Here is a 14994-nt window from a genome sequence, read left to right on the forward strand (position 1 = left end):
GATTGGCACCTCAGAGGTGAAGCCTGCCTGGCAGCCAGCCCCTGCTCCAAGAGCCTCCCCCTTCAGGCAAGCAGAGGCCACTCCTCTGTCCCCCCAAGCACAGCTGCTCTGCTGCTGCCAAAGCACAGGTGTCCTCTTGCCCCCCAGCCTTTAGCTCTGGCTGAGTGTTGAGCAGATCCCCTCTGGGGCTGCCCTGCCCCAGGCTCCACAGCCCCAGGGCTCTCAGCCCCTGCTCTCACCTTGCCTCTTTAGAGACAAAGCCCCAGCTCCCAGGGCTGCTGCAGGGACAGGTTGAGGGCTCAGGCAGTTCCTGATTGCAAGCTGCCTGGTAGCTTCTTTTTGTTCCACCTTCACCTGCCCTGGAGTGGTGCCAGGGATGGGGCATCTGCCCCCTCCTCAGGCAGCCTGGGCCAGTGGCTCACTGTTCTCAGCACCACAAATGTCTTCCTTCCATCTGCTCTGACTCTCTCTCTTTGAGTTCTGCTGCTGGGGCGGAGCCCTTGCTGAGCTCAGAGCAGCAGAGCCCAGGGGGGAGCTGCTGGGGCAGTCTCCCCTGCCTGCCCCTGCAGTCCCTGCTCACAGGGCTGTTCTGTTCCAGGTGCAGCCTCCCAGCCCAGGCAGTGCAGGAGGAGGGAGCCTGCTGGCAGCCTTGGGCCTCTGCAGGGAGCAGCTCCAGGGCTGGGGGTGTGGAGGAGCCAGCCCAGGCCCTGGGAGCAGCTGGGGATCCTGCCCAGGAGCCAGCAGATGCCAAGGACTCCCTGGAGGCAGAGGTAGATTTTCTGGGACACCTGCTGCTCCTCCTGCCTCCCAGTTTGCCAGCAGAGCCCTGCTGCTGCCACCCTCCCTTCTCACAGCCCTGCAGCCACTGCCCTGAGAGCAGGAGGGGCAGCAGCTGGCAGCTGGACACAGGGCTCCTGCCTTTGGGCTGCTCTGCAGGGTGGAATGAGGCTTGCTGCTGGGAAGGCTTTGAGCTTCCTTCTGTGCCAAGCCAAGCCCTCAGCCCCATGGGCCAGCTGCTCAGCCCCACTCCTTTGCCCCTCCCAGCCTCAGCCAAGGGCTGGGATTGCAGAGCCAGCCAGGGAGCTGGCAGGGGGCAGGAGGGGCACTGACACAGAAGACTCAGCCCTGCCTGGTGCTTCATCTCTCAGGGAGATGGAGCTCTGCTTAGGCCCAAGGATGTCCCAGCACCATTCCTGCAGAGCCTGCTGGTGGCCAGGCCCCAGCACCAAGCACTGCAGCTGCCTGAAGCAGCAGAGCCTCTGGAGCTGGAGGAGCAATCCCAGAAGCCTCTCTCAGAAACAGGCCTCAGAAGGCCAGAGCCAAGGCTCCTCTGGCAAGGTGGCACCTCTGAGGTTACAGATGAGCTCCCAACTGCTGCCAGGCAGGAAAGCATCTCAGCTGCCTTCTTCAGGAAGGTGTCCTGGGAATAATGGCCTGGGGGAGATCCTCAGCTCTGCAGCAGCCATGAGTGCACAGGATGAAACCAAAGCACCACTGGAGAGCTGGGCCAAGCACTTCCTCAGTTGTCCTTTGCCTCTTTGGGAGTCTGACTGGCAGCTCTGTTCCTGGTTTGCTCCTGGAGACCCTAAGCTGTCCAGGCAGGAGGCTCTCAACATGTTCTTTGGGCAGGAGGGAGCAGAGCTGGACTGGCAGAAGGGTGCAAAATGCCCCCTCAAAGTTTCTGCCAGGCCTCTCAGCTTGCTCCTGCAGGCTTGGGTGTAGGAAGTGAAGCTGGAGCCCAGGCCTCATCTGTGGCTGGGCTTGGAGCCACACTCAGCAGATGCCATGGGCACAGCCAGACTTGATTTGCTCCCAGCTCCCATCTCAGCTGCCCCTGGCTTGATGAGGTGCTGGAGCCTGCAGCAGAGTGCTCTCCCCCAGAGCAGCCACTTGCTCACTGCAGCCCTTGGGGCTTGCTTTGCAGCTGCTGCTGCTGTCCAGTGCTGTGGAGCTGGGAGGTGCTGTGGAAGCTCTCCCTTTGCCCCAGGCCAGGGCTGCTCTCCTGCCTCCCTCTCCCTGCTCAGCCTCTCCACCTCTCCTCCCTCCCCAGGTGTTCGATGTGCTGCCGCTGCATGGGCTGCTGCAGCCGGGCCAGAGCCAGCAGGTCACCTTCAGCTTCTTTGGCCACCCTAACACTGTGGCCTGTGCCAGGGCTCTCTGCAGGGTGCAGGGAGGCCCCAGCTACGAGCTCAGGCTGCGTGGGGAGGCCTCACTCATCAGCTACCTCCTGGACACCACAGAGCTGGACGTGGGGCTGCAGGTAGCGCAGGCTTCTCCTTGCCTGCAGCCCTGGCTGCTGGGGGCTGCCTGCCTGGGGCTAGGGCCAGCTGCTGTGCTGGCTCCAGGGCTTGGCAGCACCACCTTGGAGTGCTGCCTCCTGCTGCCAAGCTCCACCCCCACCTCAGCTGGGAAGTCCTCCTCTCCAAGGCACCTGGAGGTGCCTCCTGGGGTGGGCAGGAGGCCAGCGCTGCCCTCCAGAGGGCTGTGTTCTCCAGCCAGCAGCTGCTGAGCTGCTGCTCAAGCCTGAGCTGCAGGAAGAGGCTGCTGTAATGCTCTTGGCTCATCAGCAACAGAAAGCCAAGAGGAAGCCCTCTTGGGCTTGCCAGTCCCCATCCTGGGGGGAATGTCCCAGAGTCACCCCCACTTCCCTTTTCAGTTCCCCCCCAGCTGTTTCCAGCTGTTGGCCCTGTGCTTGGTGCTCTGTCTGCCCTGTGTCCCTGCCAGCTCTGCAGGTGCCTTTGCCTCTGCCATGTGTTGATGCCAGCTGCTTTGCTGCAGCCAAGGCTTTGAGGCCCCCTCCAGGTGCAGAGAGCTCAGCTCCTCTCTGCTTCCATGCCTGATCTCTGGGTGCTTGGTGCTGTGCCTCTGCAGGGTGCCCCAAAGCTCAGCTGCTGTGCAGGGCCAAGAGGTCCCTTGGGGCTGGGGGTGCCCAGGTGAAGCTGGGAGCCAAGTGTCCAGCTCTGCTCTGCTGCTCTGCTGCACTGCCTCCCTTGGCTCCTTCCCCAGTGCCAGCTGCAGGAGATGCCCAGTGCCAGGCCTGTCTCTAACTGCCCACTCCTCTCTCCTCTCTGCAGCTGTGGGACGTGGTCACAGAGGTGGAGCTGACCCTGCAGAACTGTGGGAAGCTGCCCTTCCCCTTCGTGGTGCTGAGCCCTGGCACGGGCACTGCCCGCAGCCCCCTGCCCGCTGTGCCCCTGGTGGTGCCCAGCACGGTGAGGATGGGGGCAGCACAAGGGCCTGACCCTGGCCCTGTGCCAGCCTGCCCTGGCTGGGCTTGGAGGGGAAAACCGGGGAGAAAGAGAAGAGCAGGAGGGAACTGTCCCAGCAGCAGGCAGGGCTGGGAGCTGTCTCTGCTGAGGGGATGCAATCACAGGATCCTTGGGCTTGGAAGAGCCCTTTCAGATCCTCAAGGCCAGCTGGGAGCTCAGCACTGCCAGGCCAGCCCCAAACCCTGGCCCTTGGCACCACATCTCCACAGCTTTTCAGTGCCTCCGGGGCTGGGGACTGCCTGCTGCCCTGGGCAGCCTGGGCCAGGCCTTCACAGCCCTTGTGGGGAAGAAATTGTGCCTGATGGCCAACCTCCCCCTCCCCTGGCACAGCCTGAGAGCATTTGCTCTTGTCCTGGGTCACCTCCTGTGGGAGCAGACAGGAACTGCCCTGCCTGCCCCTGCCAGGGCTGCCCAGGAGACTGCCTGGCTCTTGCCTGGCCATGAAGCTCCTGTGCCAGGAGCTGGAGCAGCCCTTCCCTGCTCCTTCACCCCTCCAGCTCTGCTCCTCTGCAGCAGCTGGGGGGGGCAGTGAGGGGGCCAGGGCTGAGCAGGGCTGGAGCAGTGCAGAGAGGAGTTTGCAGCATCCCAGCAGCCTGCCCTAGCTGCAGCTGTCCCTGCTCACTGCAGGCCTGAAGGAGCTGCTGGCACAGAGGCTGGCTGGAGCTTCTGTAGTGAGTGGTGGTCCCCAGGGGGCAGGAGCTGGTCAGGACCTGAGGGAGCTGCTTGAGAGGGTCCAGCCAAGGGCTCTGAGGGGACTGGAACATCTGTCTGGTGAAGAAAGGCTGAGGGGCTTGGGGCTTTGTAGCCTGGAGAAGACAAGACAGAGGGCAGATCCCCTCAGTGCTTCTGAAGCCTTCAAGGGGACCCAGGGGGCTCTGGCCAAGGCTCTGTCAGTGGTGCCCAGGGAGAGGACAAGGGGCAATGGGCACACACTGCAACAGCCAAGTTCCATCTGACAGCAGGAGGACCTTCTGTGTGTTGAGGGCAGTGGGGCACTGGGGCAGGCTGCCCAGAGAGGCTGTGGAGTCTCCTCTGGAGCCATTCCAAAGCCTCCTGGCTGCACTCCTGTGCAAGCTGCTCTAGGTGACCCTGCTCTGACAGGGGGGTTGGACTGGATGATCTCCAGAGGTCCCTTCCAAGCCCTGTGATTCTGTGACCTTGAAAGGTCCCTTCCCAGCCAAAGCCTTCCAGGATTCTGTGACCTCAGCTCCTGAGCCTTGGGTGGATGTCTCTGGGCTGGAGCAGCATTCCTCTCTCAGGCCCTTGGTGCCATGGGCAAAGGAAGCCAAATGGCTTCCATCTTTCCTTCTGCCTGCCTCCTGCAAGAGGTGCCAGGCTCATGCCCTCTTCCTGCCAGCTTCTGAAGGCACAGCTCTGCTTGGTGCTGCTGTGGCAGCGTGGATGGTGCTGGCAGTGGGGCTGGGCTGGCTCTGGCTGTGTCCTGTGCTGGAGTGGGGGCTCAGGGGGCAGGTCCTGGCCCGCTCCTCAGCTCCTCCCTGCAGCCTGAAGGGGAGCAGGGACCTGCAAGTGCAGCCCTGTGTGCAGTGGGCAGCTGAGGAAGGCTGCAGATGTGTCCTGTCACCCAGAGCCAGGTGCCTCTGGATCTGCTTCCTTTTGCTCTGGCCTGGGACAGCTCTTCTGGAAGCCAGAGACACTTCTGGAAGCCCCAGTGACACTTTCTGTTCTAGATCTTGTCCTAGGCTCTGCTGCTGTGTGGCCAGAGATGTGTTTGCAGCTCACAGAATCACAGGATTGTCAGGCTTGGGAGGGAGCTCAAGGCTCAGCCAGTTCCAACCCCCCTGCCATGGGCAGGGACACCTCACCCCACAGCAGGTTGCTCACAGCCACCTCCAGCCTGGCTGCAAACACCTCCAGGCAGGAGGCTGCCACCACCTCCCTGGGCAGCCTGGGCCAGGCTCTCACCACCCTCATGGGGAAGAACTTCTTCCTAACACCCAACCTGAATCTCCCCCTGTCTAGTTTTGCTCCACCCCCCCAGTCCTGTCCCTCCCTGACACCCTCCAAAGTCCCTCCCCAGCTTTCTTGGAGCTGCCTGCAGAGACCTGAAGGCCACCAGAAGGTCTCCTGGGAGCCTTCTCCTCTCCAGCCTGCACAAGCCCAACTCTCTCAGTCTGTCCTCAGAGCAGAGCAGCTCCAGCCCTCTGCTCCTCCTTGTGGCCTTTCTCTGGAGCTCAGCATGAGCCAGGGCAGGCTCCTGCACCCTGAGTTGAACTGCACAGGCAGGAGGTTTGGTGGGAGTCCCAGGTGGGGCTCAGAGCCCTGGACACCCACCTGCACTCCCAGGATCCCAGGAGGGGGGGTGGTTTGCAAGGGGCCTCTGGGGGTCATCCAGCCCAACCTCCTCCTTCCAGCAGGGCACCCCCAGCAGCGTGCCCAGGGGGGGTTGGAATCTCTCCATAGGAGACTCCACAACTTCTCTGGGCAGCCTGCTCCAGGCCTCCAGCACCCTCACAGCAGAGAATTTTCTCCTCCTGGTCAGCTGGAACTCCCTGGGTTCCAGCTGATGCCCCTTGCCTCTTGTCCTGTCAGTGGGCACCACTGACAAGAGTCCAGCCCCATCCTCTTGTCCCCCACAAGCCCTTTAGCTCTTGCTGAGCTTTGAGCAGAGGCCCTCTCTGGGGCTGCTCTTCTCCAGGCTCAACAGCCCCAGGAGTCTCAGCCTCTGAGCCTCACAAAGATGCTGCAGGCCCTCAGCATGTGTGTAGTCTCCCTTGGACTCTTTCCAGTAGGTCCCTGTCCCTTTTGAGCTGAGGAGCCTAGTGGCCACCACTGAGGTGCTGTGAGAGGAGCTGCTGGCCCTGCAGAGGGCAGGGGCACTTCCCTTGCCTTGCCCAGCACTGCTGCTGGAGCTTTGCTTGGTCAGGCCTGGCTCCTGCTGGCTGAAGGCAAAGCCTGGGAGCAGCAGAGCTGTGCTGGTGCTGAGCAAAGGCCAGGCTGTGCTGAGGGAAGGCCTCCTCCTGCTCTGGAGGGATTCCAGCTCCCCCTGGCCATGCTGCTCTTGGGCAAGCTGCTGGGGGTGCCCTGCTTTAGCAGGGCAGTTGGAGTGATGACCTCCAGAGGTCCTTTCCAGCTCTCCCCACGCTGGCACTCTGGAGGGGACCTGGCAGCCTGGGGCAGGAGACAAGCTCTTGGAAACCAGACAGCTAGAAGGTGCTGCTGTCTGCTGTCTTCTAGAGGAGAACCTGGCTGAGCATCACCCCCTCCATCAAAGCCTCTTTGGTGCATTCCCTCCCTGCAGGGTAGCCTTGGAGCCGGCCAGCAGCAGGTGCTGAAAGTCTCTTACCTGCCAGAAGCGCCTGGGGCCTTCTGCAAGGCTTTCCAGCTCCAAGTGGGTCACCTGGAGCCGCAAGAAGTCTGCCTGAAAGGAGAGGGAAGCTTTCCCAGGCTCTGCCTGCACCTGCCCAGGAACATCCAAGGTGAGCACTGCCTGGCTGCTCCTCAGGATGCTCCCCTGGGCTTTCCCCCAGGGCCTACCCCCAAGGCTGTCAGAGCAGCACTGGTGGCTTCCCCAGGCTCTGCAAGTCCCTGTGGGCTCTGTCCCAGGAGCCACCCTGCAGAGCTGGGTTTGCACCAGCTGGCTGGGGCTGAGCTGCTCCTCTGGGGGAGGAAGCTGGGCAGGGCTGAAGCTCAGCATGCAGGCAGGAGGAGCAGCTCCCACTGCCGGGGGCTGCACTTTGGCCACGGCAGCCCCAGGCAGAGCTCCAGGCTGGGCTCAGAGTGGCTGAGAGCAGCCAGGCAGAGAGGGACCTGGGGGTGCTGACTGACAGCTGCCTGAACATGAGCCAGCAGTGTGCCCAGGTGGCCAGGAAGGCCAAGGGCATCCTGGCCTGCATTAGGAGTGGTGTGGTCAGCAGGAGCAGGGAGGTCATTGTGCCCCTGTGCTCTGCATTGCTTAGGCCACACCTGGAGTCCTGTGTCCAGTTCTGGGCCCCTCAGTTCAAGAAGGACATTGAGAGACTTGAAAGGTGTCCAGAGAAGGGCAACAAGGCTGGGGAGAGGCCTTGAGCACAGCCCTGTGAGGAGAGGCTGAGGGAGCTGGGGTTGTTTAGCCTGGAGAAGAGGAGGCTCAGGGGTGACCTCATTGCCCTCTACAGCTACCTAAAGGGTGGCTGTAGCCAGGAAGGGGTTGGTCTCTTCTCCCAGGCACCCAGCCCCAGAACAAGAGGACACAGTCTCAAGCTGTGCCAGGGGAGGTTTAGGCTGGGGGTGAGGAGAAGGTTCTTCACTGAGAGAGTCATTGGTCATTGGGATGTGCTGCCTGGGGAGGTGGTGCAGTCCCCACCCCTGGAGGTGTTCAGGAGGGGATTGGATGTGGCACTTGGTGCCATGGTCTGGCCATGAGGTCTGTGGTGACAGGTTGGGCTGGATGATCCTCGAGGTCTCTTCCAATGCTGTGCCCTGAGCTGCTGGAGGAGCCTTGCTGGGAGAGGTGGTGTGGGGAGGGGGCTGCCCAGCTCAGATGCCCACACTGCACTCTGGGGGGTTTCTGCCTTCAGGAAATGAGAAATATGAGAAGGCCTTCAGGAAGGTGAAAGAAAAGATGGCCAAGGACAGTGAGAGAGATGGAGAAGTTGTCCTGGGGGAGGCTGCAGCCACAGAACCAACCCCAGATGACTTGGCTGCCACGGTGAGAACAGCTGCTGCCCTGTGTGGCAGGAGCCAGCCTCTCCCCCTTGTGTCACTGCATCCCCTTGTACCCCACAACAGGCTTCTTGGGGCCCTGCTAGCAGGTGGGACCTCCCTGCCCACACTCAGCCATGACTCTCATCAGCTGAGTGCTGCCCCAGGGGCTGTCCAGCCCTGGAGGTTGTCCCTGCTGGAGCTGGAGGAGCTTCCTGGCAGCTGGCTGAGATCCTGCAGGCCATGCTCATGGGGGTGAATTGATGGGGCCCCATCCCTGGGCTGTTTGTTCCTCCCAGGCCAAGCCCTGCCAGGTTTGCAGAGCTTGAGAGCAGCAGCCTGGGCTGGCCCTGGGACTGTGCTCAGCTCTCATCTGCAAGAGGCAGCAGCTCTCTCCTGGTCTCCTGCTCCAGAGGGCTTTTGTCCAGCTTGCTTCGGCACTCCCTGTGGGCAGGCAAATCCCTGGAGCTCTGAGAAGTTCCTGGCTTGTCCATCTGTGGCTGGCATAGCTTTGAAGGCAGTGTCTGGGCAGGTGAGGGTGCTGGAGCTGGTAGCTCTGGAGAGAAGGTGCTGCCCAAGAGAGCTGGAGGTGTCCCAGGCACTGAGCAGTGAGACAAGAGGACTCCATCACCCCCTCGAGAAGAGCAGGATGGGATCCTCTTTCAGAGCCAAGCCCATGCCCTGGGAAGGACCTTGGCTAAGCAGCCCCTGTCTTTCCCTGCCTCAGCTGGACACTGGGCTGCAGATGCAGCTGGAGGACATCCTGCTCAAGGAGCACATCCTGGAGCAGCAGGAAGCTGTGGCCTGCAGTGCCCCAGAGGAAGCTGCCTTTAGGCTGCAGGCTCGCCGCAGGCTTCTCAAGTGAGTAGAGACCTCCACAGCCACCTGCAGGTGCTCTGGGGGTGACAGCCAGCAGTGCAGCCCTGCTGCTGAGAGCTGCTGGGCTCTGCAGAGCTGGGCACAGCTGTGGGCAGCACAAAGGCTTTGCTCCTGAGAGCTGTGCTGTGCTGCCTGGGAGCAGCTGAGTGTCCTCACTTCCCTGAGCTTTGGGGGTGCTCAGCTGCCCACAGATGCTGGGCTCTCTTCATGGAGCCAGTGCAGAGCATCAGGCCCTTCCAGACAGCACAGACAGCATTCCTGCTGAGCAGCTCTGAAAGAAGCAGCTCAGAACTGGCCTCCTTTTTTTCCCACCAGACCACACTTGGCCCCAGAGCAGCTTGGCAAAGTCTCAGCTGGGGGCTTGGGGGCTGGGGGGACTGCAGGGCTCTCCTAGGTCGCTTGGTCCTTCCTTCTGCTGCTTCATGCTGAGGAGCAGGTGCAGCAGGCTCCAGCCCAGGCAGAAGATGCTCTGCAGAACAGTGGGATGGCTCTGGACAGGACCTGCCCATGGGTCTTGCAGGTGTTGGTGGCTGTGGTCCCTGGGGCTCTGGGGACAGAGCTGGGTGAAGGTTTCCTGGGGCTCAAATCTGACAAGGCCCTGAAGCAGTTCCAGGCTTGGGCTGCAGGCCAGGCTCAGCAGTTGCACTGAGAGCAGTGGAGCTGCAGGGGGCTTCTCTGCAGTGGCACAGGAGCTGTGGGCAGTGTCCCTTGGGAACCAGCTGTGTTTGAAGGTGCCCCTGGGAGCTGCTAGAACCTGGGCCCTGCCTCCCCTGGCACCGGCCAGAGTCTTGTCCCTGGCTGCTCAGGTGTTGGGTGTCAGCAGCTTGAGCTGAGTTTTCCCAGTGGATTTGCACCTCCCATCCTGTGGCAACGTGGCCAGGCTGTGGGTTCAGGAGTGCCCTCCCTCCTCCCTGCAGAGCTGAGCTGCCTGAGCACATCCTGGACTTTGGCTGCGTGGCTCTGGGTGGCATCCACAGGCGCAGCGTGAAGGTCACCAACCCGGGGCACTTCCCTGTGTCCTTCCAAGTCTGTGGGCAGCTCCTGCGTGGCACAGGTAGGCAGTGCTGGGGACCCTTCCTGTGGCCTGCCTGGGACAGCTCAGCCTGAGCCCCTGGCCATGGGGAGTTCTCTTGGAGCACTTGTTTGTAAAGCTTTGTCCTCCTTGGGACCTGCTGCTTTAGAGCCTGAGCTCTCCTGGCCAGCAGTGCCCAGGGGCCTGGCCTGCCTGTGGCTGCCCTAAGTCTGCCCTGCAGGGGCTGGGTGGGTGAGCACCTTGGGCACCTCTCAGCACCTTCTGCACTTGGCTGCCAGCAGCAGCAGCTGAGCTTCTCTGTGCACTCTCTGGCCTTGTGTTGCAAGGAGCTGGAGCCTTGGTGGTGCTGAGCTGCTTGGTGTGAGGCTCACGAGGTCCTGGGGCTTGTGTTCAGCCTCCCCTGGGGGTATCCCAACAGCTTCTGGCATCAGCCCTGAGGCAAGGCTGCAGCACCAGCAATCGCTGCCTTGCTGTGCAGAAAGGGTGCTCAGAGGTCTCCTCCCAGCTGCTTGTAGGGAGCACCATGGCATGGGAGTTCTTTGAAGAGCTCTGAGTGTCCTTCCCTGCACTTGCTGGAGCTCCTCAGCTGCAATGTTTTCCTTTCCCCTGTGGCTCCTGGGCTCTGGCTGTGCAAAGCTTTTGCCAAGGGAGAAGGAGCAGCAGCTTTTCTGGAGGTGCAAAAGATCCTTCCCAGAGCTGCTAGCCAGGACACTTAAGGTGCTTGTGAGCCATCTCATGTCCCCTGTGCCTCAGCTGCTTCCTTTCCATCTGTTGAAGGATTCAGCGTGGACCTGGGGCTCGTGAAGCAGCTGCCCTGCTCCCAGAGCAGAACCTTCACTGTGTGCTTGGAGCCCCAAAGTGCCACCCTGCCGCAGGGCGAGGTGGAGGCACTGCTGCCCATCAAGGTGCCCTCTGCTTCCCCCCCTCCCTGTGCCCACACTGCCTTTTGGGGCAGCTGGCAGGCTGGGATCTCACCTGGATGCTCTGTCCCTCACTAGGTTGCAGGAGGACCCACATGTCGTGTCCTCCTCCGTGCCAAGGTGGCTGTGCCCTCCCTCAGCCTCTCCAGGGCCAGGCTGGAGTTCTCTGCTGTCCAGTGTGGGCAGTGCCAGGAAGAGACCATCCGGCTCTACAATCAGCTCCCACTGCCCTGTCAGTGGTTCCTCAGCAGGGAGGAGCCTGCTCAGAAGGTAAAGCACAGACAGGGTGTGACTTGGAGCCTCTTGGCTGCCTTTCTTTCTCCTCTCTTGTCCTCTCTGCTCCTCTGGCTGCTCGAACGCTTGGGCTCCAGCTGGGCTGAGGAGGCTTTGGAGGGTGCAGAGCAAAGCTGCAGCCCCTGGGCCTGTTCACCAGCTGGTGCTTCACTTTCTGCCATCTTCACCCCTTGCTCCTCTTCTGAGGAGCACCCTCCCCAGCTGCCTCTCCTGCCTCCACATTTTGCCACCAGTTCTAGGCCAGTGCTGGCCACATCTGGTTTGGATGTGTGCTCCTACCCCACGAGTGCCAGCACTGCAGGAAGCCAGCTGTGTCCTGCCAGAGCAAGGAGACCTCACCCCCCTGGTTTTGTGCTCAGGTGGACAAAGCTTTGCCAGCCAGCAGGCGTCAGAAGCTGCTGCAGGAGCTGAAGGCCAAGGCCTCTGTCTTTGAGGTGCTTCCCTCAGCTGGAGTCCTGGACCCTGGGCAGTGGTGCAACCTGCAAGTTAGATTTTCCCCCGTGGAAGAGGTGAGCTGGGTGGATGTCAGCCCCAGGAGGTCTGGCAGGGCAGTGTGGGAAGGAGAGCCCAGGCAGGGAGCAGGAACTGAGCTCTTCCTCGACATGCAGCTTTCTGCAAGCTCAGCTTCCCCTGCTGGAGCCTCTGCAGAGGGGGCTTGGAGAGCCAAACACTGAGCAGAGGACACTCCCCTCCCTCCTGTCTGCCTCCTCTGCCCCTCTTCTTCGGCTGCTCTTTGCCCAACACAGCAGTGCCAGGGCACTGGGCAGGATAACCCTGTGGATCTTTCTGCTAAGCACTGCACTGTCCCAGGGAGGGCTCCAGGGATGGGCATCTCCCACCTCTTTGGGCAGCCTGGGCCAGAGGCTCAGCATTCAGCTTCCAAAACATCTCCTTTCCTTGGGGTCTGCATCTCCCTTTTTCAGTTCCAAACCATCCCTCCTTGTCCTCTTTTCTGTTCTCCATTCCCCTCAGAGGTGCTGCTACCATCCCTGGCCTTGGGGCATGGGGTGAATTTGAGGCCCTGCCACCTGGCACTTCATGGAGGAGCTTCTGCACTTTTCTCTTTTCAGAAGCCCTACCTGAGCCAGCTGAAGATCAACATTTGCCAGAGCAGCCAGCACCTCCAGCTGCTGGTCTCGGGCAGTGGGTTGGAGCCACGCCTGGAGTTCCAGCCTGAAGTGCTGGAGCTGGGGCCAGTGCTGCCATCCAGCCCCGGGGCACAGGGCACAGTGGTGGTGAAGAACCCTTGTGAGTTCCCCATCGAGTTTTACTCCTTGGAGTTTGACCAGCAGTACCTTGCTGAGGAGCAGGTAAGAGACAAAGTCTGGTCCCCAAGGCCACGTTCCTGGAGCTTCAGGGCACTGCAGCATTCCCAGCCTCGTGCCAGGGAGCTGGAGACAGAAGCCAGGGCAAAGCCTGGTGGTGTTGCAGGGTTAGCTCCTCTGCTGGCAGGCTGTGGAGGGGCTTGGCTAGTCCCTGGTGTTGGGAGGGAGGCCCGAGGGAGAAGATGGCTTGGCTGGGGAGCTGCTCCTGTGCTGGAGCTCCTGTGCTGGAGCTCCAGCAGTGCCTCCCACGAGTGGTTTCTCTTTCCCATGCACAGATCCTGCGGCAGCTGCAAGACTACGACTGCCGCAGGACCTTGCTGCTGCCTCCACGTGCCCCAGGGGAGCAGCTGCCTCCAGAGCTGCTAGAGGGCTGTCAGGGCCAGAAGAGGCTGCAGGATGAGCAGGCCAGGTCCCGTCCTCAAGACCCAACAGCCCAGGACAAGGCTGAAGGTTTGACGTTGGTTGTCTCGAGTGGAGGCTCAGCAGGGAGCCCAGCCCCCTTCCCCTGAGCTCTCCTCACTCCCTAGCTTGGTGGAGCAGGTCCAGGGTGAAACTTGTGACAGCCATGAGAGCAAGCAAAGCAAGCTTCTGTCTGCCCTGTCTGGGGAAGAACTCAAAATGTCCCCTTGCAGGAGGGCCAGGGCCAAGGCAGAGGTCTGGGAGTTTTCCTCAGCTTCCCCAAAGGAACATCTTTGCCCCGGGAGCTGCTGGGGTCAGGCTGATGGTGAAGCTGTCCTGGGCAGCTCAGCGCCTTTGCTCTCCTCCCTGGCACTGCAAGCTGAGGTGCTCTGGGTGACCTCCTAAGGGCTGTTCTGGTGAATTCAGAGCCAAGCCACATCTACTGCAGTGACACTTCTAAAGCACCCAGGTGGAGCCTCTCCCTTGGGGCTCTGTCAGATGCCCCTTTCTGCCTGTGCCCTCCTTACTCAGCAGGACCTGGGACCAAGCTCCCATGAGGACCATGTAGACAGTTGATGGAAGGAGATTTCTCTCAGTCCTTTTAGGTGTTGCTGCATGCTCTGCTTTCCTCTTTCTGCCACCCCATTTACTTATGGGCATGTTCAGCAGCATCAAGGGCAGAGCCTGATCTGCACAAGCTGAAAGGAAGTCCATGGATATGACATTGGTTTGAGCAGAGTCTCCTCTGCCAGGATCTGAGGGGCTGGAGGGGATGGTGAGGATCACAGGTAGGCAGGAGGCTGACTCCTCTACCCATTTCTGCACAGCTGAGCATCAGCCAAGCTCCACCAGCATCAAGGAGGCCACAGAAGAACTGGAGGCCAGCCCAGTCCGTAGGGCCCTCGCCCGGTACCTCAGCGTCGCTGAAGGAGCCCCACAGCGCAAAGGGATCGTGCTCATCATCCATGGGGCACCCCTGGCAGGTACCTGAGCTGGAGCTCTTGGCTGTGAGGAGGGGGGAAGCAGGAGAGGCATGTCCTGGTGGAGCACGGTGCTGGGTTGAGCAGTTGAAGCGATGCAGGGGGAGGCACAGCTCTGCTGGGGTGGTCCCAGGCCCTCAGCAGCTGGTGCCAGTGGTGTGGCTCATCTGGTGTCCATGCAGCTGGGCTCTGGTTCCCCCCAGGAGGGTGACCATGTGCCCCTTGCTGCATGGCAGCACGGTGCCTGGTGTCCCTGTTGCCTGTGGAGCAGTGCCGAGCCCGGCCCGAGCCCTAAACTGTGCCCAGCTGCTGCCTGAGGCAACGCCAAGCGGCACAGGCCAGGGGATGGTCTGAGTGGTGGTGGCACAGGGCTCAGAGCAGCGCCCCAGGCCCAGGCTTGAAGTGGCTCCCTAAGGGAGGGATGAAGTCCTCCTCTGTTTGGGGAGCTCGCAGAGCCTGTCCCCGGCAAGCCCTGCGGCCGCAGGGGTCCCCAAGCAGCCTCCCTCTCTCTGCAGGCAAGACGTCGGCAGCGGCCGCCCTGGCCAAGCACTACGGCGCCGCCTGCCTGTCCCTGGACGCTGTGGTGAGCGAGGCCGTGGCGGCCGGGAGCAGCGCGGCAGGGCGGCGAGCCCGGGAGCTGTGCAGCGCCGCCGGCAGCCAGCAGAGCCTCCAGCAGGCACAGGATGGCCGTAAGGAGACAGGCTGGGCCCGGAGCAGCGCTGCTGCAGCCCCCGGGGCTTCCTGCTTCTGCTGGCTCCAGAGCAGTGGCACAGCCCCGGGGGCTCTTGAGGAGCAGGGGTGCAGCACAGAGCAGGGCAGAGCCCTTGCAGAGAGCAGTGCTGGGGACTCAGACGCCAGCCGAAGGGCTCATGCAAGGGCACTCTGCCTGCCCTGCCCTGCCCTTCTCTGCACAGCTTCCTTTGCTAGGGGTGGGGAAGCCCCCAGCATCTTTCTCAGAGCTTTTCCCTTGCCTGCGTGCAATCTCCACCCTGTCCCTCATGGCCATCAGGCAGAACTTCTGCCTGCTTTCAGCAGGCACAGCCCTCTGAAGTGGCTCCTTAGGCATGAGGTGACTGACTTTGTGGCTTCAGAAGGCCAAGAGGAAGGGCAGGAGCTCCCAGAGGAGTCTGAGATGAGAGCCATGCTGTAGCTGAGCTCTTTTCTCCCGCGGTTTCCCTGGGGGTGCTGTCAGCTCCTGCAGCTCCTGCACACTGAGTTGTTTTCCACCTGAGTCCAAGCTCTTGGCGGAGCCTT

At 61.8% G+C, this 14994-nt stretch overlaps 1 protein-coding gene across 1 annotated transcript in view; it reads left to right on the top strand.

The window, feature by feature from the left end:
* LOC137456106 (hydrocephalus-inducing protein homolog) overlaps positions 1–14994 on the top strand; it is a 67120-nt gene that overhangs the window by 29190 nt on the left and 22936 nt on the right. Inside the window, exons 21-33 of the mRNA XM_068167411.1 lie at positions 599–770; positions 2051–2260; positions 3075–3212; positions 6529–6706; positions 7787–7917; positions 8638–8771; positions 9707–9843; positions 10600–10727; positions 10821–11012; positions 11396–11545; positions 12107–12346; positions 12637–12775; positions 14256–14429. Of these exons, the coding sequence (XP_068023512.1) occupies positions 599–770; positions 2051–2260; positions 3075–3212; positions 6529–6706; positions 7787–7917; positions 8638–8771; positions 9707–9843; positions 10600–10727; positions 10821–11012; positions 11396–11545; positions 12107–12346; positions 12637–12775; positions 14256–14429 (2123 nt within the window). The remainder of the gene's footprint in view (positions 1–598; positions 771–2050; positions 2261–3074; positions 3213–6528; positions 6707–7786; positions 7918–8637; positions 8772–9706; positions 9844–10599; positions 10728–10820; positions 11013–11395; positions 11546–12106; positions 12347–12636; positions 12776–14255; positions 14430–14994) is intronic.

This window comes from Melanerpes formicivorus, unplaced genomic scaffold (assembly GCF_026170545.1).
Source record: "Melanerpes formicivorus ecotype bairdi unplaced genomic scaffold, bMelFor1.0.p_v2 SCAF_116, whole genome shotgun sequence".
Taxonomy (NCBI): domain Eukaryota; kingdom Metazoa; phylum Chordata; class Aves; order Piciformes; family Picidae; genus Melanerpes; species Melanerpes formicivorus.